Source organism: Pipistrellus hanaki (genome assembly GCF_964339955.1).
Source record: "Pipistrellus hanaki genome assembly, chromosome: 2".
NCBI lineage: Eukaryota > Metazoa > Chordata > Mammalia > Chiroptera > Vespertilionidae > Pipistrellus > Pipistrellus hanaki.
This window is the reverse complement of record NC_140504.1, coordinates 137,553,108-137,577,293: the sequence shown is the minus strand read 5'-3', so window position 1 is coordinate 137,577,293 and position 24,186 is coordinate 137,553,108. Positions and strand designations below refer to the sequence as shown.

At 38.1% G+C, this 24,186-nt stretch overlaps 1 protein-coding gene across 4 annotated transcripts in view; it reads right to left on the bottom strand.

Moving 5' to 3' along the window:
* Positions 1-24,186, bottom strand: part of KYAT3 (kynurenine aminotransferase 3) — a 47,381-nt gene that overhangs the window by 7,732 nt on the left and 15,463 nt on the right. For 2 of the 4 annotated variants that reach the window (XM_084872616.1, XM_084872617.1), the window contains 9 exons: positions 22,047-22,105; positions 21,199-21,343; positions 18,179-18,328; positions 15,740-15,826; positions 14,828-14,953; positions 14,607-14,727; positions 5,543-5,619; positions 3,956-4,045; positions 2,013-2,199 (listed from right to left, as the gene is read on the bottom strand). In XM_084872616.1, the coding sequence (XP_084728742.1) occupies positions 2,013-2,199; positions 3,956-4,045; positions 5,543-5,619; positions 14,607-14,727; positions 14,828-14,953; positions 15,740-15,826; positions 18,179-18,328; positions 21,199-21,343; positions 22,047-22,105 (1,042 nt within the window). Of the gene's footprint in view, positions 1-2,012; positions 2,200-3,955; positions 4,046-5,542; positions 5,620-14,606; positions 14,728-14,827; positions 14,954-15,739; positions 15,827-18,178; positions 18,329-21,198; positions 21,344-22,014; positions 22,106-24,186 lie in introns of all 4 variants that reach the window. The other 2 variants (XM_084872618.1, XM_084872619.1) reach the window with 1 other exon arrangement.

Genomic DNA, 24,186 nt, shown 5'->3' with positions numbered 1-24,186 from the left:
GTGAATTTGCTGCTGGGTTTAAGGCAAAACCAACAACTTTAAGCATAAATGTAAAAGTACATTCCTTCAAGTATTGAAATACATGTTTGAGTACATCCAACATCTTACAATGCCTATAAGGAACCAGGCACTAGAATTATGTCTACGTGCACTGTGAGCAGCCAGAGGAAATTACAACAGGTAGTAGTTGTTCATGAATTCAGGGTTGTTTTTACAGTTGCAAAACCCAGATCACTCAGCAATAATAATAATATCAACTTTTATGCCAGACATTGGTCTTTCGATGCAGAATCTTAGGAAATCTTCCTTCCCATAACCCTACAAGGAAGGTATCACTTTTATCCCCTTTTTATGGATGAGGAAGTTGAAGCTTAGATACAGTAATAACATACTCAACTGCCATGGCCAGCACTTGACATAACTAGAATTCAAAGTCAGATCTGTTGACCTCTTAGGTTGGATAGTAAATGAAATACTTTTAATCTGAGTTAATTCAAACTCTTTTGGAGAGCAGATAAAGTATAAATTAATTTCTTTTCAATAAACTAATTCATGTTGAATATTTTGTGGCTTTCTAATTTAAAGTGAAAATACAATTAGTGAAAACTGTGCTATTTCTTTTTATCATTTCATGAAATGAGTTGCACATTTAGACCAAATAAAGAAAAATGATCTCAAAACCTCAGAGTATAGGAGCTTAAGAACCTGGCAAATTTATAAAATTTGGTATATACAAAAGGTTTTCAAGTTCAGTGGCATATAGCTTCATTGTAACAGAGCCTTAAAACATTTAAAACTACTCATTTAAAATAGTTATCATTTTTGTCTGAATAAATTATGCTTTATTAAGTTTAGTATTAATATTATAGTTTTTTTTTAAGAAAAATATCATCATGCTTCTAACTTCCTATTTGTATGGCATGTCAGGATTACAATAGCTTCAGGTAATACTTTCGGAAACAGAGTTATTGGGAATCTAGCCGTGTGAATTCAGACAAGTTAGTTAATACTTTCTAAGTCTTCGTGTCTTTAAACATGGAGCTGAATGCTTCTTCAAAAGCATGTTTGAAAGTGCCAGGCATGTAGTAGGACCTCAATTAATATTATTTTCCTTCTTTACTTCATTTCAGTATATTCTTTTTCTTTTTTTTTTTAAATATATTTTATTGATTTTGTACAGAGAGGAAGGGAGAGAGATAGAGAGTTAGAAACATCGATGAGAGAGTGATTGATCAGCTGCCTCTTGCACACCCCCTACTGGGGATATGCCCACAACCAAGGTACATGCCCTTGACTGGAATCGAACCCGGGTCCCTTCAGTCCCCAAGCCGACGCTCTATCCATTGAGCCAAACCAGTTTCGGCCATTTCAGTATATTCTTTTTTTTTTTTTTTTTAAATATATTTTATTGATTTTGTACAGAGAAGAAGGGAGAGAGATAGAGAGTTAGAAACATCGATGAGAGAGAGTCATCGATCAGCCGCCTCCTGCACATCCCCCACTGGGGATGTGCCCGCAACCAAGGTACATGCCCCTGACCGGAATTGAACCCGGGACCCTTCAGTCCCCAAGCCGATGCTCTATCCACTGAGCCAAACCGGTTTCGGCCCATTTCAGTATATTCTAATGTGGCAAATAATCCTGATGACATCGACAGTTTAGAAATCTTATTTTTCTCAAGTAAAAAATGGAAACTAAAATGTTATTCAAAGGAGCACAGGTTACATACATGATTTCAGTGTTTTAAGCTACACACCAGAACCAGATGACAGCAAATTCTATGTTTAAGAGAACACTTACAACAACTGGCTCCATAATCATGTAAACACAGTCACATGTAAGGTCAAGGACCTAAAAGTTCACATGACTGTAGAAAACACTGACATTGTGAAAGTCATTTTTTCAAAGATAAAATGCTGATAGGGCTTCGACACCAATCTTTTCTCTGTAATTCTGATATAACGTCACACATACATTTCTATATATTTGAAATTATGAAAACCTTTACAAACCTAGCAAAGACACGTCAGCAATGATGAAGTAGCCTCCATCAGGAACTACAGGTTTTAGGCCAACACTTTCAAGTAGATGTGCCATCCGATCTCTTTTTGCTTCCAACTCTTTTGGCAAAGAATTAAAGTAACACTCTGGGTCATCCATGCGCTTCATGTCAGTCCAAAAGGCTTGAGCCAAGGCTTCCTGTATGTTAAGATTGAAAAATGTGAAAAGGAAATATGGTAACGTTACTTATTACTGAGTTTAATAAATAAAGACTGAGTAACAATATTATTGGCAAAAAGTCATTCAGGGAATTACAGCTGAATTCCTGTGAGCCTATATTAAACTCTACTGATTAATGGAAGAATCAGTTACACGTAAATGATTAAATCTAATGTGAAGAACTGAGAATAAGTCATGAAATTCCCAAATTGAAAGAGACATTATGTAAAGATGACACCTGGAAATGAAAAGACATGTTATTTTCCATTGAGGTGAGCTGTAGAATGACTTGTTAGACCCACGCCTAAAAGACTGGAGGAAATGACGAACTAGCCAGCCTTTCCTATTTCCTTGGAGGACAGAGCGGAAATGAAAACTGATCTGCTGTGTTATTTCTCAGAGGTGTGCAAGACCCTGTCCTAATCATGCGTACTCCCTCAAAGTGGTCTAAGGCCAGTGGGGTTAGAAACAAGTTTCTCGGGCATGTGAGTGGCTTCCCTACCCTTCTTCAGGAAAGTCAGACACAGGGGAGAAATTGGGCCCAGAGAAAAGCCAATGCCATTAGCAGGTGCCTGAGAGGCAATAGGTCAGGACCAGGTACACACGTCTGACTCAGGGCATGCATAAAGAACATGGACCTATCCATGCAGGAGGGCCAAAGCGTGGTGGGCAAGTGTGAACTGGGACGACGTAGAAATATTGGTTCTCAGAGCCAACCAGGAGATCCAAGCAACTAAGCAAGAACTTGGGATAGTTAAGAGATAGAAGGGCAGAGCAAAGTGGCCAACTTTTAAGGAAATTAATCACAAGCAATATCAAGAACTAAAGGACACATGGAATTACTCAGTAAATTACCTGAGCTATGTTAAAATTGGTATTGTGATGAATGCTGGGGCTGTAATGATAAACAAGATAAGCATGGTCCTTGCCTTTATGAAGCTTCCAATCAATGTGTATTGATGAGGGCAGGGAGAGAGAAGAGACAGAAACGATTGATTACAGGATGTGATTTGTTCTTCCAGAAGAGCTGAGAGAAGTCTAGTGCCATTGAGGGTAGGTGGCAAGATAGATAACACGGCAAGAGATGATAGAGAGACAGAGAAGGGTTAAATCAAAGAGAAGACCGCCTGCCAAAAGAATTCAGCAGGAAAAAAAATAATCATTCCCCAGTACTAAAAAACAAACAAAACTTGGATAAATAAGGATAGGTTGCTTCAGCCTAAGAATCTGTGGTTCTGCTAGAAACTTGGGCCAGTTTCCAAACATGTTTGTCTGAAGGCATGGGAAAAAAATCAAGCCACTTTGCTGAAATGGAGAATAAGATGGTTCTGAAAAAGGTGTTCTGGATTCTTAGCCGAATCTTCCTTTTCCTTAGCAACTTATTCATTCCCCTATAGCAGGAGAGATTGCCCTAGAAAATTCAAAGCTCAGGAGACATAAACCTCTCTCCCAACTAGAATTATACTGGACTCCTCTCTCTCATAACCCACGTGTGATCCATCAGCATTTACCTTCAAAATATATTCAGAACCAACCCCTTTTCACCACTTTTATCATCCCTATATTGGTTCAGTCCACTGCTGTCTCTCTCCTCGATCACTTCAACAGCCTTATACCAGAAGCCCTGCTCAAAGAGGACACGAAGGAGATAACTAAGGCCATTCAAACACACAACGTAAAGGTAACACCTTCACTGAAAGACTGTGCCTCAACCCCGAGTTACCATAACACCTACCTGTAAAGGAGTTGCACAGGTATAGAGGCTGTTTTGTTGAACTGTCTGTAAATGTTTAATTAAATGATATGGACCAATGGACCAGCCAAGCTGGAAAAGGAACAGAGAAAACCAAATTTCAAAAAAATCAATCTAATTGTATGTATCAAATCTAATAAAGTAGATAAGCTTAATGCAATTATTAAATATATTCAATTCAAAATTGTTCACGCTATGAAAGTAGCTCAGCTTTAGAATCAGTTCAACACTTCTTTTTGTGTCAAAGTTTCCAAATGGAGTTACTAAGCTCTGCTCTCAGAAGGTAAATAATCCCTGCAATCATTATCATCTTTTTCTCTTCTATCTATAGTTTGCTCCTTCTGCTATTCTGCAGGTCTAAACTATTGTACCAACGCTTGTTTGAACTACATATAGATTAAAGTAACTATGAATGAGGGCCTAGGGGATTCTTCCATTATTTGGTTCTGCAGGCATCTGTTTTTGTTTTAATTACCTTTTTATTTTGAGATAATTGTAGATTAATATGCAGTTGTAAGAAAGAATATAGATTCCTTCTACTCTTGATCTAGTTTTACCCAATGGTGACATCTTGCCAATAGAATACTGCCATTGACACAGTCAAAATATAGAATAACTTATCATCACAAGGATCCTTTGTGTTGGCCTTTCATGCCCAGGTATACTTCCCTTCCCCCCACCCCGTCTGTATCTAGTCCCTGGCCTCTTAGCCATGGTTAGGAGACCTGAGATTTGAAGATAATCAAGTTTCGACTGGATAAATTGTTGTGCCTCAGAGTGCAGTGGCTAAGTGCATACATTTGGAAGTCAGCTTGCAAGCCCTGGCTTGAATTTATTAGCCGTGTAACCTTAGGCAAGTCCCTTAACTTCTCTGTGCTTTTAGTTTTATTGTCTTTAAAATGGAGATAATAGATTATATGTACCTCATAATGTGGTTATGAGAATGAAAGGAATATGCACATATAAAGCATCAAGAAGCCAGCACATAATGTAAGTGCCAAAATATTGCTATTAGCATTTGTTCTCCTTTTATTTGAATATGCAGCAATCTGAACATTCTTTGCAAAGAAAAATGTGTCATTAGTTGGTTACTTACAAAATAATTACCTGTTTTCTTACTTAAAAGAAATTATTAGCCGAGACCGGTTTGGCTCAATGGGTAGAGCGTCGGCTTGGGGACTGAAGGGTCCCGGGTTCGATTCCGGTCAAGAGCATGTACCTTGGTTGCGGGCATATCCCCAGTAGGGGGTGTGCAAGAGGCAGCTGATCGATGACTCTCTCTCATCGATGTTTCTAACTCTCTCTCTCCCTTCCTCTCTGTACAAAATCAATAAAATATATTAAAAAATAAAATAAAATAAAACATATATGATTTAAAAAAAAAAAAAAGAAATTATTAGATCCCAAAGAAAACAAAGGCCAATATGAAGGCTGAATGAGTAAATTATAAGCAAATAATCAGTAAGTATAAAAATGTATAAACTAAATATATGTTCATTTAAAACACACAAAAATCTACAAGATATAAAGTACATGCCTATTGTTAAGCAATTAAATTCCTCATCTTACCTTCCAGCCAGTTACACTGAAAGTCTTTCCAGCACTTCCTATGGTTATTGTTCTCTCCCACATACCTGGAAAAGTGGCTGAAGAGGGGGAAAAAAGTTAAATGATTGCTTTCCAATCAATCTATATTTTGTATAATATAAAAATATAAATGTTATCATAGTACAGTCAGTATTGTTATAGGCTTTCAATAGGCTTTTTTAAAGACAATGTAACTTTAACTCAAACACAGTTGAAAATGTTACAATGCTTGAAAACATTATATCACAGCAAAATAATATGTAATAGATTGATTCATTTAAAGTAGCAAAATTAGCCGAAACCGGTTTGGCTCAGTGGTAGAGCGGTCTGCGGACTGAAAGGTCCCAGGTTAGATTCCGGTCAGGGGCATGTACATTGGTTGTGGGCACATCCCCAGTAGGGGGCGTGCATGAGGCAGCTGGTGGATGTTTCTCTCTTATTGACGTTTCTAGCTCTCTATCTCTTTCTCTTCCTCTCTGTAAAAAATCAATAAAATATATTAAAAAAATAAAGTAGCAAAATTTTTGCCAGGGGCTGGAGTGGCAGAAGTGCCAATAGGCAGTGTTCTGGGCTGGTTTGGTATATTGGTCACACAAGCTGGGGCACCCAGCACCCAGTGTTAACAGTAGCTGTGTGTTGAGTATAATCATTCCATAGCCCATTTTGGTTGTACTCCTGGCTGTTGTTTAGCTCACCTCTCTTCTGCTCATTTTCTTTTTATTAAAAAATATATTTTTATTGATTTCAGAGAGGAAGGGAGAGGGAGAGCTAGAAACATCAATAATGAGAATCATTTTGATCGGCTGCCTCCTGTAGGCCCCTACTGGGGATTGAGTCCACAACCCAGGCATGTGCCATGACCAGGAATCAAAGCATGATCTCCTGGTTCATAGGTTGATGCTTAACCACTGAGTCACACTGGCTAGGTGTCTACTGCCCATTTTCTGAATCTATATCTACAGAATCCTTAGGGCAACAATTCTAAAAACGTGGCCCCTACACCAGCAATATTAATACACCGGGGAACTTGTAAGAAAGCCAAGTTCTTGGTCTGCATCACAGACCTATTGAATCAGAAACTCTGGAGGTAGGGCCAAGCAATCTGTATGCCTGTGAGTGCATGCGTGCATGAATGTATATGTGTTTTGCTAACAGCTTTATTGAGATATCAATACCACACTATATAATTCACTCATTTAAAGTATCCAATTCAATGTTTTGAATATACCCACAGAGTTGTGCAACCAATAAAACCATCACCACAATCAGTTTTAGAACGTTTTTTCACCCTAAAAGAAGCCCCACACCTTTTCGATACCACCCTGTAATACCCCCATGGCCAACAGCACTAGAACTTGTGCCTTAATGGAGCTTCTCTAACACAAGTACTTTCTCCACAATTCGCAACGGAGTCTTCCTGCACTGACAGTAGACACATTAGACAGCACTTCAGCCCCAGGCTTAGGGGCCACTTTAAACAGCAAAATCACCATTAAAAGGATGCTTGCTGATAGTAGGAGCTGCAACAAGAAGGCAAAGTGTTGCCTTGTTGACCTTAACTGGGAACGTGCATACCAGGTGACCCCTCGGCACAGGTCTGAGAAAGAAGCAGTGTAAGGACTTGGTGGTTACAAATATATATTAGTGAGTAGGTAAATTTACAAATACAGATGCCACCGATACTGAGAAATGACTGTTAAAGGTTTCAAGTTGACTGATATCTTTAATAAAACGATTCATTCATTTATTCATCCACTTGTTAAACATTTATTAGCAGCGATCAGGAGCCAGGGGTTAAGCTAGGTCTAGAGGAAACAAAGACAAGACACAGTTCTTATCTTTGGGGGGTAATGTCTAGTGGGGGTAGGAGATGAGTAAGACAACACTTGTAATACAGTGTGACACTGTAATAATAACATGCATGGAGTATTGTGCAAAAATAGAAGGTGTGAGGGTGGCTCTCTGTATCCAGTAATGCTTGAGCTGAAACTCAAACATTAGGAAATGTTTTCCAGGCAGGGAAGCCGGAAGGAAGGTAAATTTTGGGCAAAGGGAATGCAGAAAATGAAGCCCTGGATGTACAAAATGAAGTGGTACATCATTTCTCTGTTATTCCACCTACAACATTGTTTTTTGGATTCAATAATTTAGTTATGAAGTTCTTCACATGCAACCCCACTTTTTTTTTTGCTTATTTTTTAGAGGCACAATAGATGTTCTTGTATTGTTCTAAGAGTGCTGATACACACAACAGGAAAACAAATACCCATCTCTGTAGAGGGGAGTAAGCCATTTTCTTTCTTCTTTAAAAAAATATTTTTATTGATTTCAGAGAGGAATGGAGAGTGAGAGAGAGATGGAAATAATCAATGATAAGAGAATTATTGATCAGCTGCCTCTTGTATGCCCCCTACTGGGAATTGAGCCCACAAGGGGGGCATGTGCCCTTGCTGGAATTGCATCCAGGACCCTTCAGGTCTGCAGACTGACACTGAACCAAACCAGTTAGGGCTAAGCTGTTTTCTTAAAATAATCTTCTCAAGCTTACTAAAATGTAAAGTAGCTAAAGAAATTTCCAATATGAATGTATACATAATTTCAGTCTATCATGAAACACCTGCCACTATTTGTAAAGGTAGGAAAACAGTGTAAGTCAGAAAAGTATAATTGTATTCTTTGTGGAGTATAACAAAAACGCAAAGATAAATGAATATTCAAAGAGTACATTAGAAGAAGGAATATCCTAATATTGTACATAAACAATTATAGCCCTTCAAGTTCTGAGTTTTGAGACAGTTCTAGACTTCCACAGTATTTCAAAGAATACCATGACACACGTGCCACCTCCTATTTGACCAGAGCAGATCTAAACTATGCATAATGCAGAGTACCACTCTCCTTATGTAATAATACATATTCAAAATCAGAAAGGCCTATTAGTAACAATATTTAGATTAAAATCTTTGAAAAAAAATATTCAGAGAAATAAACACAATCCTAATATGTTTTCACTGTAAGTTACATATGACAGAAATTAAAGAATACTCCTGTCAAATGTAGGTTTCATACACAATATCAAATCTAATTTAGTATTTCAAAGGAAAGCTAATTTGATGGTGCCTATGTTAGCCATATAAAAGTGGATGTAAGCTGATCAGATAAATAGCTTACAAATAATTTTACACTGATTTCCCAAATCTTAATAGGTTAGGATACAAATATCAGGGTATTATCCTATCTCTTCCATAAGAGAGGTTTCTTTTGTTGACTGAAATGTATTTTTTACAGAAACCTGGAGATATCATTTGAATCAAGAGTCTGATCCAATTGGGATAAAATCCACTCTTTCAATAAAAGGAGCCCTAAGTAATTTAAAAACATCTAGATGTTCATGTCCTCTCAATCTCAGAGATTTGGGAGCCACTGAAGTTAATGTAAACAGATGACCACAGCACTGAGTGTGACTATAGTAACCAGAGGCAAAAAATAAAAAATAAGTTTTTGCAGATCTGATGATTTAAAAAACTTTATCCAGTATCAGTGAGTTTAGCTTGCAGTTACATCTGAAAGGCAACTGGTCTTTGCACCTCTCATTTAGGACCCGTGATCCTTAAACCAGCCACAGCAGCTGTAACAGTTACTCACAGGCAACTTGGGCTTCAGTGGAAGTCAGATAAAGGTTAGAGTCGCGATGAAGAGCACCACACCAGGATAACAGTCTCTGTGCCATGAAGAGGATGCTAATCTCATGATGTGTGGCCACAGAGCCTTATTGTGTTATATCAAAGAGCTACTATTGCACTCTGAAAACTGATGGAATAGCCATTTTGTATCTTTCATGTAACAAAGGCCACTGTATTTGATAGAATAAGTTTTCATGCAACCGAATTACTCTCTAAATAATGAAACAGTGAATTCATTTTTTCCATGGTTTAACTTTATGGGCTGTTGTAACAACTAAAAAGTCTGAGTTAAAAATATATGTCTTGTTATCTCTAGCAAATAATATTATTAAAACAATAATGTTAGATATGTCTTATTATCTCTAGCAAATAATACCCTGTTACCACGAAGGGCTTCTAAAATAACATAAGGTATAAATATAACACAGATTTTAAAATGATTTCAAGTAATCTTTGAGACAATATTGCTAAATGGAGTTAACTAAAACACTAAAGCTTTGAGTCATTCTCACATAGACATGAACATGGTTTAGGATGAATATAAAATTACTAGAGGCCCGGTGCATGAAATTCACGTACGAGGGGTGGGGGTGTCCCTCAACCCAGCCTGCACCCTCTCCAATCCAAGACTCCTTAGGGGATGTCTGACTGCCAGTTTAAGTCCAATCCATGTGGGCCTGCATCCTTTCCAATCCAAAACCACTGGCTCCTAACCACTCACCTGCCTGCCTGCCTGCCAAATGCCCCCAACTGCCCTCCCCTGCTGGCCTGGTCACCCCCAACTGCCCTAGACTGCCAGCCTGATCACCCCTAACTGCCTTTGCCTTGGCCCTCATCACCATGGCTTTGTCTGGAAGGAAGTTGGATGTCTGGTTGACCTAGTCTAATTAGCATATTACCCTTTTATTAGTATAGATATTTATTCATTATGTAGATACCTCTCCCTCTCTGCTTAATCTAAACAAAACTTAGTAACTTTAACAAAATAATCTAATTAATTAAACAGAATCATTTTATTTAAAATAAATACTTATTTATTTAAATAAACTTAAAATAAAATCAAATAAACTTAAAATCAAATAAACTTAAAATCATTTAACATAAAATAATTAAATACCAATTTAATAAAAATTAATCTAAAAGTATCTACCCAAAAGTTAATTGTCAATATGGCTGGAATAGTTCACATGGCCCAAAACAGAGGTTAGCAACAAGACAGGTGAAGGTGAACTCTGATGCAATTTTGACACACAATCACAGTTTGCTTCTAGCTTTCTATATTTAATATTCTACCTCCTAATTTGATCCTGATCAGCAGGCCTATAATTTCACTTGCCTTCAGACATTTGTGTCTTATAGACACTAAAACTTAGCAAAACTAAAGCATGAGTAGCAGGAATTTCCTTGGTTCAACTCTTCCCCACAAATCTGCTCTTCCGTCTCCATCTCCATCTTTGATGCAGGGCCTCATCCCTGCTGAGTGGTTCAGGCTGGAGATCTCAGAATCATTCTTGCTTTATTCCTTTCCACATTTTAACGTTATACTCTGTGCTGTGGAGTTTCCCCTTCTAAACAGTATGCGTTATCTCTACTACCAGGGCCTCTGACTGACTGACGATCCTCACCTTCAGCTGGTTCTTACCTTTTTACAACAAATCCAATCATGTAATCAGTTCCCTTGCCTTGTCACACCTTTTGCAGTAGTTCTCAAAGTGTGCTCCCTGGTACTCTCTCTGGTGATCAAATTAATGTGTAGAACTTAAAAAAAAAATCAACTAGATTTTCCTCAACAAAATTGTATGAAGCACTTAAGATAAATGCTAGCATTTATCTAATAGTGAGTGCTACCAATTGTGAAACAAATGAGCATTTACTAAATGAATATTAATGCCAATATCAGAAAACCTCAAACGTGTTTATTTCAATAGCTCTTTGTTATGAAAAATATGCACAGAATTTTTATTCAATGATTTTTACATTGAACTCTAATTATTTAATTTCTGCCAGGAAAACTGCTTCTAGTTTCAGGGGTGGAATGCAATATATCACTATTTCATGATGCAGACATTGTGGCTTCAAGGTGCTCTACCACTGACGTAAGTTTCAGAACCACTGACCTATAAACAATAATACATATAAATGGAGCCATTTTAGAATGGAGCCATAGTTGCCCTGTCAGAGGAACTGCCTTGCATGTCTCATGCCTCAAAAGTTTTGGAATGGTAAAAACAGGACAAAATAACCTTTGGGCTGGGCTTAAGCAAACGTGTGTCCCAAAGAACTGTTTTCAAAGATAATGAGGAATTAGTTATTAAGACTGCTGGACTAATGACTACTGAAAATGAACATTGCTGGTTAAAATTAACATGCTGTGTGTACCAATAGAAATGCATTTCTTCTACTGATGTAAGAACTCCCCTTCCCTTTCTCACCAATGCCCATTGCCTTTGTCTCCTAATAGGACTTTATTGGGGCTTTCACCTGAATGAATGATTCCAGAATAGCTATTCTTATTCATCTCAGTAAATGTTTGTTGTCTCTCATTTTGAAAGATGGTTTTATTTTTATACTCCTCAACAGTTTACTCTATTTTCATATATAAGGTCCCTCAGAATCACCCTATTTTCCCACTGTCATACCTCCCAGTCACTATAACAAATCCTTAGAAACCACTGATCTTTCTTAAGTTTATCTTGATCTTTCATGCCTTTTTTGCCACAGGACTGTAAGTTTATCTGGTAGGGATGTTCTTCCTACTTCCATCATTTGTTGAGCCCCACAAACATTTGCTTTCCCCTCTATCTCTACAGAAGTTTGTAATGCACCGTAGGGGTGATTATGATGCTGGAAATACATATTTATATATAAGTATACTTTTTAATTATTGGTTTCTGCCATAGTGATTTTAGTTATCCTTCCTTCATACCTCCTATTCATTTATTCAACAACTAATTTCTGATTGTCTACCATGTGCAAGACCCTAGACTGGGAAAGGAAGATTCAGATATCCAAACAAACAGAAATCCCTTCCTTCTTGTAAAGTAAAACACATGGATCCTGGTATTTGCTATGGAGGAAAAATCAAAACAGAACAGAAAAAAGGCAAAGTACTGGGAGTAGAGGTGTAACTGTGGCCCAAAAAATTGACCCTTGAATAGAGATCTGAGGGAGGTGAGAGACTGAACTCTGTGTACTTCGGAGGGAAAAGTGTTTTCAGGCATAGGAAGGGCAAGTGCAAAGAGTTCATAAAAATTTGGGTTACCCCAAAACAGTGGTCGTCAAACTCTTTAGTCAACAAAGACAAATATCAACAGTACAACGATTGAAATTTCTTTTGAGAGCCAAATTTTTTAAACTTAAACTATATAGGTAGGTACATTGTTATTAACTTAACTAGAGGCCCTGTGCATGAAATTCAAGCATGGGGGGGGGTGTCCCTCAGTCCAGCCTGCACCCTCTCCAATCTGGGACCCTTCTCACAATCCAGGATGAAACATGCAGTAAGACATCCCTCTCACAATCCAGGACTGCTGGCTTCCAACTGCTCGCCTGCCTTCCTTCCTGATTGCCCTTAACCACTTTTGCCTGCCAGCCTGATCACCCCCTAACCACTCCCCTGCCAGCCTGATTGATGCCTAACTGCTTCCCTGCCAGCCTGTTTGTCCCTAACTGCCCTCCCCTGCAAACCTAGTCACCCCTAAGTCCCCTCCCCTGCAGGCCTGGTCCCCCGCAACAGCCCTTCCCTGCAGGCCCAGTCACCCCCCACTTTCCTCCTCTGCCAGCCTGGTTACCTCTAAATGCCCTTCCCTGCAGGTTTGATCGCCCCCAACTGCCATCCCTTGCAGGCCTAGTCCCTCCCAAGTGCCCTCCCCTGCTGGCCATCAAGTGGTGGCCATCTTGTGTCCACAGGGGGCAGGATCTTTGACCACATGGGGGCAGCTATCTTGTGTGTTAGAGTGATGGTCAATCTGCATATTACTCTTTTATTAGATGTGATAGAGCAGTGGTCAGCAAAGAGTGGCTTGCGAGCCACATGTGGCTCTTGAGCTGCGGTTTGTCAACCACTGCTTTAGGACAATGATTTGAGTGATACCTTAGAGCAGTGATTGGCAAACTGTGGCTTGTGAGCCACAAATTCAAGGGGCCAAAGAGCTGCATGTGGCTCGAGAGCAGCAGTTTGTCAACCACTGGGATAGAGGCCCGGTGCATGGGTGGGGGCCAGCTGGTTTGCCCTGAAGGGTGTCCTGAATCAGGGTGGTGGTTCCTTTGGGGTGTGGGGTGGCCTGGGCAAGGGGCCTGTGGTGGTTTGCAGGCTGGCCATGCCCCCTGGCGACTCAAGCAGCAGCATCTGGGATTTATTTATCTTCTATAATTGAAACTTTGTATCCTGGAGTGGAGCCAAGCTTCCTGCTCGCTCCATGGACAAAGCCATTTCTGTTGGGATTTATTTATTTTCTATAATTGAAACTTTGTAGCCTTGAGCAGGGGAGGCCAAGGCAGGCCAGGGCTGCAGAAACCTGGCTTCCTCCACTGCCAGGGGAAACCCAAGCCTCCTGCTCTCTCCAGCTCCGTGGCTGCTGCCATTTTTGTTGGGATTTGCCTTCTGAAACTTTGTAGCCTGGAGTGGAGGCCTGGGCTGCCCAGGGTGTGCAGAAAGCTTGGCTTCCTCCATTGCTGGAGAAACACAAACCTCCCTTCTGCTCTCTCTGAGGCAGTAGCCATCTTGGTTGGGTTAATTTGCCTACTCACTCCTGATTGGCTGGTGGGCGTGTCTTTGTGGGTATAACAGAGTGATGGTTAATTTGCATATCACTCTTTTATTAGATAGGATTGGAGTACTTTTAAGCTGGCCTTTGCTAAAAGCTCAAGAGGCCAAAGAGCCTTTTTTGCCAACCACTGCCCCAGAAGACACCATGGCCTTTGTGAGATGGCCTAGTCATAGTGGCAAAGTCCTAGGCAAGGGCAAAGCAGCACTAGCTCACTGTTCCTGTAATTTCTTCCTTTGACTTGGCAATTTGCTTGGCAGAGACTGTCCAGTTCAGGAATAAGTAAACTCCTATGTCTTATGTACCAAGTTAGAGCTGGATTCTTGATAAAAAGCCACGGCTATAGCAGTATTGCTTCTCTGGTTTCATAGTGTTTCTAGTGTGATCTAAAATCTCTCCCCTTAAGTATTGCACTGTCCGTCCTTCAATCTTCTCATTAACTCACTCAAGTACCACTTATTCAAATCTCTTGTGTAAGTACTTGTACAACACCCACTACAAAGATGATGTTAGAGCTGTTCTGGGATCCATCCCAATCTGTTGTTGCACACATGCCCACACACATTGAGGTTTGTAACTCTACATAAAGATCAGTACCTATTTTTAGATGCTTATTTCCAGAATATACAAGCCATTCATAAACCTCATCACTGATGCAGAGTGTGTCATATTTGATGCAAAGGTCAGCAATTAGCTGGAGTTCTTCTTTGGTGTACACCTATGCATATTAAAGGGAACAAGAGCAGAGCAATTATTCTTCACTGTGTGAGAAAACGATGGATCAGAAGACTGTATAAAGAGATCAAAGACTCACTTACTTTGCCAATGGGGTTATGTGGAGTATTTAGTATAATAGCTTTGGTTTTGGAGTTGAATTTACTTGCCAGTTCTTTGGGATCCAATGTCCAGTCAGAACTAGACCATTTTCTCCCATCAACAGATTTCTAGGCATAAAAAATGAAGATGTGATTTAATTCAAATAATTCATGTTTGCTGTCTTACAAATAAATAACCTAATAAAGAAAAAATAAGTCAGAGAAAGGGGTGGGAAATGTAATTGAATAAATGACTAACCAAGAAAATAAACAGAAATAACTAAGCTTTCGTTCTGCCTTAAGAGCCCAAGAGGACTTGAGTCTCACACTCATACCTGTGACACAGAAAAAGTGGACTCTGTCCACATTAACAGCTATTACAGTGCCCACAGTCCTTCAAAGGAGCCAGAGACAACTATGGTTAACATGTCTCATATTACTAAGACTAGCAGAAGAGTCTGTGATTCACCTTAGTATATTACTTATTTTAAAAAGTTTTTTTTTTTTTTTAAAAAAGACAATGGTTCTATATGATATTCCTAAAGATAATGAATTCAACAAGCATTTATTGAGCACCCAGCTTTGCCCTGCACTGCCAGTCACTGGGGAGCAGTGCTAGAAAAGTGGGTCAGAACGGTCTCTAATCTGGTTATGCTCCATCAGTGGGGGAGCTGATTGACCACAAAAGATAATATTACATACAATGTGGATGCTAACACAAACAGAAACACATGGCAAACACATGATAAATTAATAAAAGTTCCCCCCTGAACGCCAGTTGTTAACTTCAGTCAGAGTAGAGATAATATAGTAAATCCCCAAATGTAATCAAAGTAGGAACTTTATCGGTGACAAAGTACAATAATTGGTCTTTTCAAACTTCTTAAGGCATGTGAATGGTATTGACGAACTTACAGATCTTAAAGAAATATAAACAGGGGTTGCTCCAACCATTTTCACCATGGGCTCATAGCAGTCGTAGAAAGGCACGATTATTATGACCTGAAATACACCCAAATAAGAATACATCCTATCAATCATTGACTCATTTAACAAATACCGTGTAACCGCTGTGTGAGAGGCACCATACTATAAGCTGAGATGCAGCATGAAGCTAACGTCTGAATGGAAGAGACCGTGGGGATAAACTCATCGGGAGCCTTCACTGGAGCCGTTGACCTCTTAGGGCGATCAATAGAAAGGTTCACAGTGGGGACCTGGGAATTGCATGCAGTTTTATAGGAGCATAAGTAGATTTTTGAGGGGAAAGGGACCACAGCTCTCATCACATTCTCAAAGGGATGTTCCATCCAAAAACATTAAGTGTTTATTTAAATTTCAAGTGAGGAGATAAAATGTCGGATGGTGGCAGAAGCCAGACTATAAAGAAAGAGAACACTGCGACGCTCTCGGTGGTGCAGTACTAATTTCTAAGTATTATCTTGAAAGTAAAAATTTTCCCTTTCCTCAAAAGCATCCAGAAACAAAGAGTGAATACAGGGAGACCAGTTAGGATGCTATTGTAATTGTCTGATTCCACATTTCCCCTGCCAGGTGACATATCTGGATTTTGTCGTTTTGTCCTAGTCCCTGGTATGTATACTCCTAGTCCCCTTGCCCCTGCCTGCTCTCTTTCCATCACTCAGGGGCTGGATTTCAGCCCAGTCAGCATCCCTCCCACAATCTGCCAGCCTGACTCTAGCATACTGACCCTTTGCTTTTCTAAAAGGAGAGTTTGAACACATAATTTGTAAGCATTATATACGTTCAAATGTTCTTCCTATCTTTTTTAAACCTATCAATATTTCACAAAAATTTCATATAATTATAGTTTTAATATTTATTGTTTTAATGGCTATTTGAGAGCCTATTGAGTTCTAGAGTAATTTTTCTTAATGTTTGCTTGTATAAATAACAATGTTATGTCTATATGTGAGTATGTGCAGTTTCTCTATTTTTAAAGAGTCTGTTGAAGAAATTCAGATGATTGCTAGAGTAAAGGGTATAAGCATCTTTATGGTATTTTCCATACATAGCAACTGCTTTTGAAAAATCGGGCAAGAGCAATTTATAATTCCACAAGTTAATAGTAAGCTGTCTCATTTAACATTTTTTGAGTAAATGGTTCTAATTACTATTCTAAATTCACACTTTTTAAAACTGTTTGTATTTCCGATGACATGAAATACCTGTTCAAGGCCTTTCTCTTTGGAATAAAAGAGGCCCTTACATCCTAAAGGCTCTTTGTTTGTCCTAGTCATTCAATGCACATTGTGTACCTACTATACAATGTGCTATGTTAGGTGTTAGGAGGACAAAGAAATGAACCAGGAACAAGTTTTTAATTAGTCTGTGAAATTCTCAGGGACTAAGACGACCTATCTTTGTAACCTTGGTGAGAGACATAGTGATTTTCCTTTTCTTTTTTTTTAGAGAGAGAGGAAGGGAAAGGGAGAGATTAAGATAGAAAGAGAGAGAGAGAGGAAGAGAGACTCTGACTGGCTGCCTTCTACATACCTCTACTGGGGATTGAGTCTGCAACCTGGGCATGTGCCCTGACCAGGGATAAAAGCAGTAACCTCTTGGTGCATGGGATGATGCTCAATCCACTGAGCAACACCAGCTGGGCTGGGCGCTCACTATTTTAGGTGCTGATTAAGTTGAGATGAAAGGTTATTTTAGCAGTGCAAACTAAGATTAATTTTCCCCATCATTTCTGGCCTCTTCTACCTGCCTTTATCTAAATAAGCATTAAAAATAAGGATAGAATACATGCAACAAAATGGATGAATCTCACAGACAAAATGAAAGAAGCCAGATTCAAGAGTATATACTATATCAGGGGTCTTCAAACTTTTTAAAGTGGGGGCCAGATCACGGTCCCTCAGAGAGCTGGAGGGCCGGACTATATGAACTACTAATCCCTACTGTAACACCTTGGCTGCGCTCACTGCCCAAAAAACCTGGCGGGCAGGATCAGACTCCCCTGGGGGCTACATGTGGCCCGCGGGCCGTAGTTTGAAGACCCCTGTACTATATGATGGTATTATATCCAGTTAAAGAGCAGGTGATAGAAGACAGAAGAGTGGGTATCTCTGGGAGAATATAGACTAGGAAGGGGCAAAAGGGTGCTGGAAATGTATTATATCTTCTTCTGGTTTGTGGTTACATGGAGATACACACATAAACATATGTAAAAATTTATTGAGCTGTATATTCAAGATTTGTGAACTTTACTGCATATGCATTATACTTCAAAAAATAATAAAAAAAATAGCATAAAACAAGTAAAAGATTCAAAGGCAAGACAAATAATAATGATGAATTGGGTAATATGGTAATGTTAATACTTACTTCATCCCCCTCATCAATTAATCCTTGAATGGTATTAAAAAGAGAGCCATATGCTCCTACTGTCACAAGGATTTCTTTATTTGGATCGATCTGCTTTTGATACAACTTTTCATATAAGCAGGACAGAGCTTTCACAAGTGGTGGATGACCCTGTTGAAAAAAAAAAAACTTTAATTATGATAACTACCTCTTTGAAATAATTTGGCTCTAAATTAAATTTTTAAAAAACATCTGGGTTTTTATAATTATCCAAAGAATATTTTCTAATTGGCAGTTAATTAAAATTTTTTTCCCTATGATCAGAGGGTTCCTACATGAATCGGCAGGAAGACTGGCTAATGATTAAAAACTTCCTATTAAATTATTGATTTTGGAACACGGAATTTAAAATTATTTGCTTTGATTAAAAATTGATTTCAACACCAAATATTTTTTGACAATACATTTTGATAGTAATTAGATCACATTTAATAACTATTTTTAACAGTAATTAAATCATATTGAATAGAGTTGGATATTTTTTTCCTAGTTAAAATCAGCCAGGAACCAGCATTAACTATATCTCATCCCAGGATTCTGTTCTTCCAAGTTGCAGCAGAACAGGTTATTCCAACCAATGGACTAAGGCGAGAGGAAAGAAATTCACCAAAAAAATGCACGTTCGTGTTGGCAACACATGTGAGGAAGAAGTGGAACCTTATTCACATTGAGAGCCAAGAGGGAGTGTTACCTAGAAGAACAACTTGAACATGAGGACTGAGAGGACTGTAAATGTACCAAGTCTGAGATATGAGGAGGCCCAATTTCTCAGCTCCTCCTCCGTCTTCTCTTCCATGATCTGTTCCCTTCTCTCCTTCTTTCTTCCCCCTCTTATTCCCCCTTTTGTCTTATTAGGTACCAAAGTCAATATTTATTTTTTTCTATCCAGCATTACTTCCTCTTTTTGCTTTAGGGGAACCACCTGGTTTTCTGTCACCCGTGAGAGTGTCCAAGTGCAGGAAACATGGCTTTGCTTGGAAAGCACCTGGGCTCCAGAGGGATAAACTGGGTCAGGATGCAGGAGAAGAGGGAGGCTGGCTGGATACACCCCAGGCTTGTGAGGTAAAGAGGCCTAAGGTTCCTTGTTAGTTGTCCACCCCAGTTCATATGAAGAAAAGGAGTCATTTTTTTGGGTCGAAGTTGCATTCATTCCTTTCAGAACATTGACTAGTATGCCCCATACCCTCACTGTGTTAAAATCAATAAAAACAAAGCTATAGCTTTGAAATTAGGAGATATTATAATATTAGAGAAACTGGGTATAAATAATAAGAGGAGGTAATAGAAAATAGTAAAGTAAAAAACAATAACGAGAGAAAAAGACGACATGCTAAAAAAATAGACATGAATTGTGGAAAGAGCAAGAGAAGTTTGTCACCATTCTCAAATCCAAAATTTCCTTTAATACCAGGTCTAAAAAATTCTAGCAAAGCATGATTTGAAATCAATTATCATTCTTTTCTTAAGATGATAAGGGTCAGAGCATCAGCCTGCAGACTGAAGGGTCCCGGTTCGATTCCAGCCAAGGGCATGTACCTTGGTTGCGGGCACATCCCCAGTAGGGAGTGTGCAGGAGGCAGCTGATCAATGTTTCTCTCTTATCGATGTTTCTAACTCTCTATCCCTCTCCCTTCCTCTCTGTAAAAAATTAATAAAATACATATTTTTTAAAAGATGATAAGGGTCTGTGTTTTTTTTAAACATTTTTAATTACAAAAATAATTCATGCTTCTTATAATAATTAAACTAGGCAAAGATATGTAAAGGAAAATTATGATTTCTCCTCAATATCATTTCCTTCCCTTCCCCAGAGGTGACTGATGTCCTCAGCCTGATGACAGTGCAACACCATCCCCAGTGCATATACCAAGATAAAAACATGCACTCATATGCACTCATATATGTCTACAAAAACTGGAAGATACCTAAATGAATGGGCATGGCTATGTTCTAATAACCTTTATTTAAAAAGTCAGGAGTGCATCAGATTCAGCCATTGGCCATAGCTTGATAAACTCTGCTATGAATCAATTTAGATTGAATTATCATTTTGACAATATTTAGTCTTTTTTTAAAAAAAATTGTTGCCCAAGGATGTTTATTGGTTTTAATGAGAAAGGAAGGAGGGGGGAAGAAGAGAGAGAGAGAGAGAGAGAGAGAGAGAGAGAGAGAGAGATCAATGTGTGAGAAAAAAAGCAATTGGTTGCCTCTCAGATTGAACACATAACCTTTTGATATATGGGACAATGCTCCAACCACTTGAGCCACCCAGCAAGAGCAATATTTAGTCTTTTAATTCATGAACATCATTTATTTAGGTATTATTTAATTTTTTTCAGACATGAAGTATAGTTTTCAGTGTACAGATTTTACATTTTAAAAATTCAATTCTAAATATTTCATGGTTTTGGATGCTATTATAAATGGTATGTAAGAAATTTTAATTTCTAACTGTTCATTTTTTATGTATTTAAGTATAATTAATTTCTGTATATTGGCCTTATGTCTTGCAACCTTTGAAAATTCATTTAGTATGTTGTGGTAGCTGATTTTTTTTTTTTTTTTTTTGCATTCTAGGAAATCTCTGGTTATCCTGGGCATTTAAACACAGAAGGATGGGGGTTGGGCTGAGGTAGAGTAGAAGAAAGTCTGTAGTTGGAATTAGAGGATAATTAAGAGGCCAGTGCTGAGGCTGCATAGGTGGTAATGGGAAAGAAACACATGTCTCAAGAATACTCTCTCCCTCCCTTGTTGCCACAGGACCGTTCTCCAACAACAGCAGAGGAAGGAAGGGCCAAGCAGGACCGAGGAGGAGCTGGAAGTAGGGGATAGCTCATCCTAGCAGACAAGGGAAAGGGAGGGGTTCCTTGGTTATCGGGTTGGGGCAGTTGGTCCCAGAAGGCTAATTACATAGACCTCTGCTCATACACAATACAATATAAATTACAAGCTCACACCCCACTCGGTCCTCCTGTACTTACAAAGCCCCGTGTATACTGATTCAGGCTATCAACTGCTGCAATCTTTGATAATTCTTCCTTCACATATGGAGGAGGGGATATATCTGGAAGGCCTTGGCCAAGATTCACAACAGAAGGGTCTGCAGCCAACTTGGTAAATTCAATCCTAAGATAAAAAATACTAATATTAGAGATCAACCAAAGGACTTGTATGCATGCATATAAGCCTAACCAATGTACACAGACAACAGGGGGATGAGGGCATGAATGTGGGGAGGCAATAGGAGGTAATAAAAAATAAAAAAATACTAATATTAATAACCACTATAATTACAGAGTTAATTTTTATACCTCATAATCTTATTATAAAACTGAAAAATCAGACCTGTTTTAGATGTTTAAAAAATGAGTTCTCAACAAAAATGTTATCATGTACAAAATGACTTCATTTAATAAAAAGATAGCTGAACAAAAAAACATAATGTTTCTTATAAACCTCAATTCCATGATACACATACTTTAATCATATAGATATTCTTCTCAATCATATCAGCCCTGCTAGGTTCTCTTATTAATTGCTAGAGACTTGAGTTAATAAGAAAACTTCATGGATTAGAAGCTATGTTCCAAGAGGGTAGCAACCAAATTTGTTTTTTCTCCGCCTATTTCCAGTACCTGGCACAAGGCTTGGCACATTTATATGGATCATTAACTTCCTTCCATTTCCACTTAATGGATGAATTAAAATAAGTTGATTTATTTCATTTGTTTATTGAGACAAGGCTAAAAATTCCCAAGTGGGGATAGAAAAATGGGTAGAAAATAGAAGAAACTCACCAAAGTATTATTGTTGATTCTAAGGTACTCACCACACATTACTATCAAGGCCTTCAATTCGTTTTGCATTTTTAAATTTCGAAGACATTTTCTGAAAGGTATAAATATTAAAAAGGTGTTTACATTTCTTTAATCAGAATTTAAAAATGCCAGAAATTCATGGGTAACTCTTTACCCAATTGTCAACCTAGAAAAGACAATACCATGAATACAAATGCTAGACTCCAACAAAAAAATTCCAAAGAGGAATTCATCTCCCACTTGCTGTCCTAAGAAGTGCTTTTTCTTACACACTTTAGATGTCTATAATCTCCCACAAGAACCAAAGTATCATCCTTTCCTAAAAAATAAAACAAGTTAAAGGTCTGAAATGTACTAAAGAGAATAATGATAATAATAATAATAAAGTCAGTTTAAAAAATACCTTGAGTCTGAGGTTTATTTTAGGTAAGATGTACTAACAGTTTCACAAGTTTAGTTTCTCCTATGACACACAAGAAGCGCTCAACAAATTGTTTTAAAACTACTTAATCAGTAGTTTCACAAAATAATAATAGCAACTAATGTAATTGACTGTGTATGTACCAGGCACTGTTCCGTTTTTACATAATTACCTCATGTAAAATTCACAACAACTCTATGTAATGGTTCTATTAGTATCCATAATTTACATGTGAGGAAAGTGAGGTACAGAGAAGATAAGATCACAGAACTTTACACATCTGCCCAAGTTTATAAAACTAATCACATTTAAACAGAAACAGATGCAACTCAGGATCTGAACCCAGGCAGGCTGATTCCAGAACACATACTCAGAACTATTGTCTTTTTTGTAAACCGGCCTTTAAAAGATATTATAAGAATGCTGCTTCTTGAAAACATTATATTAGAATGCTGGCAGTGTGGCTCAGTTGGTTGGAATGTCGTCCTGAGCACCAAAAGGTGATGGGTTCAATTCCAGGTCAGGGTACATACCCAGGATTCACGTTCCATCCCCAGTCCGGGAGTGTGAGGGAGGCAACCGATCAATGTTTCTCTCTCACATCAATGTTCCTTTCTCTCTCAAATCAATACAAAAATAAGAAAAAAAGTTACATTAGACATCAAATTAGTTCTATTTAACATTGAGCAGGCTAGGGATGTCACAGAAAAATATTCAGAATTAAAAAACAGATAATAACTCACCAGAGGCCCCTTAAAAAAAAAGAAAAATATTCAAAGTTAAAATTATGGTACAGCATAATATTTTTTAGCTCTTTAGATCCTAGAATTAAGTTTATACTATCTCTCAAAAGCATTGAATTAGCTTTGAGTTCATTGTTAACAAGCTGCTGGAAATAAAAAAAAAAAATGATTGGCAGCATATTTGCAAAGATTATCCTAATAGAATATTAAAGTAATTTTATTTCAATCTGTGGGGAAGATAATGATAATGGATATTAAATAGACCATTGTTCTCATTCTATTCCCAATAATGGAGCCAAGAAAAGTACCTTTTCACTCTCATATTTTTAATCTTTGAAACTCCAGTGAAGTAAATCACATGCAAATTCTCCAGAGGTTAATGTGCCTTCAGAGGAGCATTATGATTAAGTACCCATACGCACACGATGCTATTCTAGAGGCTATAATTATAAAATAAGAAGTCCCAGAATGATAGAGAGAAAAGGATAGTTTAACAATTGTCCTTTGCCATCTTGAAAAAATGTTTAAAACTTAGTAATTCATTCAGTGGCTATAAACACAGAATACAGATTCATATATTAAAAAGTCAGCACAGTCTACAGTAGATAATTTTGACACAGTTTTACTTAAACCATTTAGATAAGTGAGGGAAAATGCACTTTCACATTGACTTTTCTTTAAAATTTGTGGCTACAACGGCCTCCACTCACTACTCTCCCTGAGTCCTCTCCTTCTCAACTCTATGCCTTAGCCATTCCAATATTTCAAATATTGTATGTTCTCTCTCACTTCCACAGGTCCACAGGTGATCATTTTTCTACCCAGATTGGTCTTTCTATACCAATGTTTCTTGAGGTCTTTTTCATAAATGACAGTTTAGGTATTTGTTCTAATCATCTCTCCTGCTCCCCCATTAAATATTAAGGAATAAAATTTTGTCACAGAGTTGAGCTTTGCATGGCCACAAAACGTTGTAATAGCTAAGGT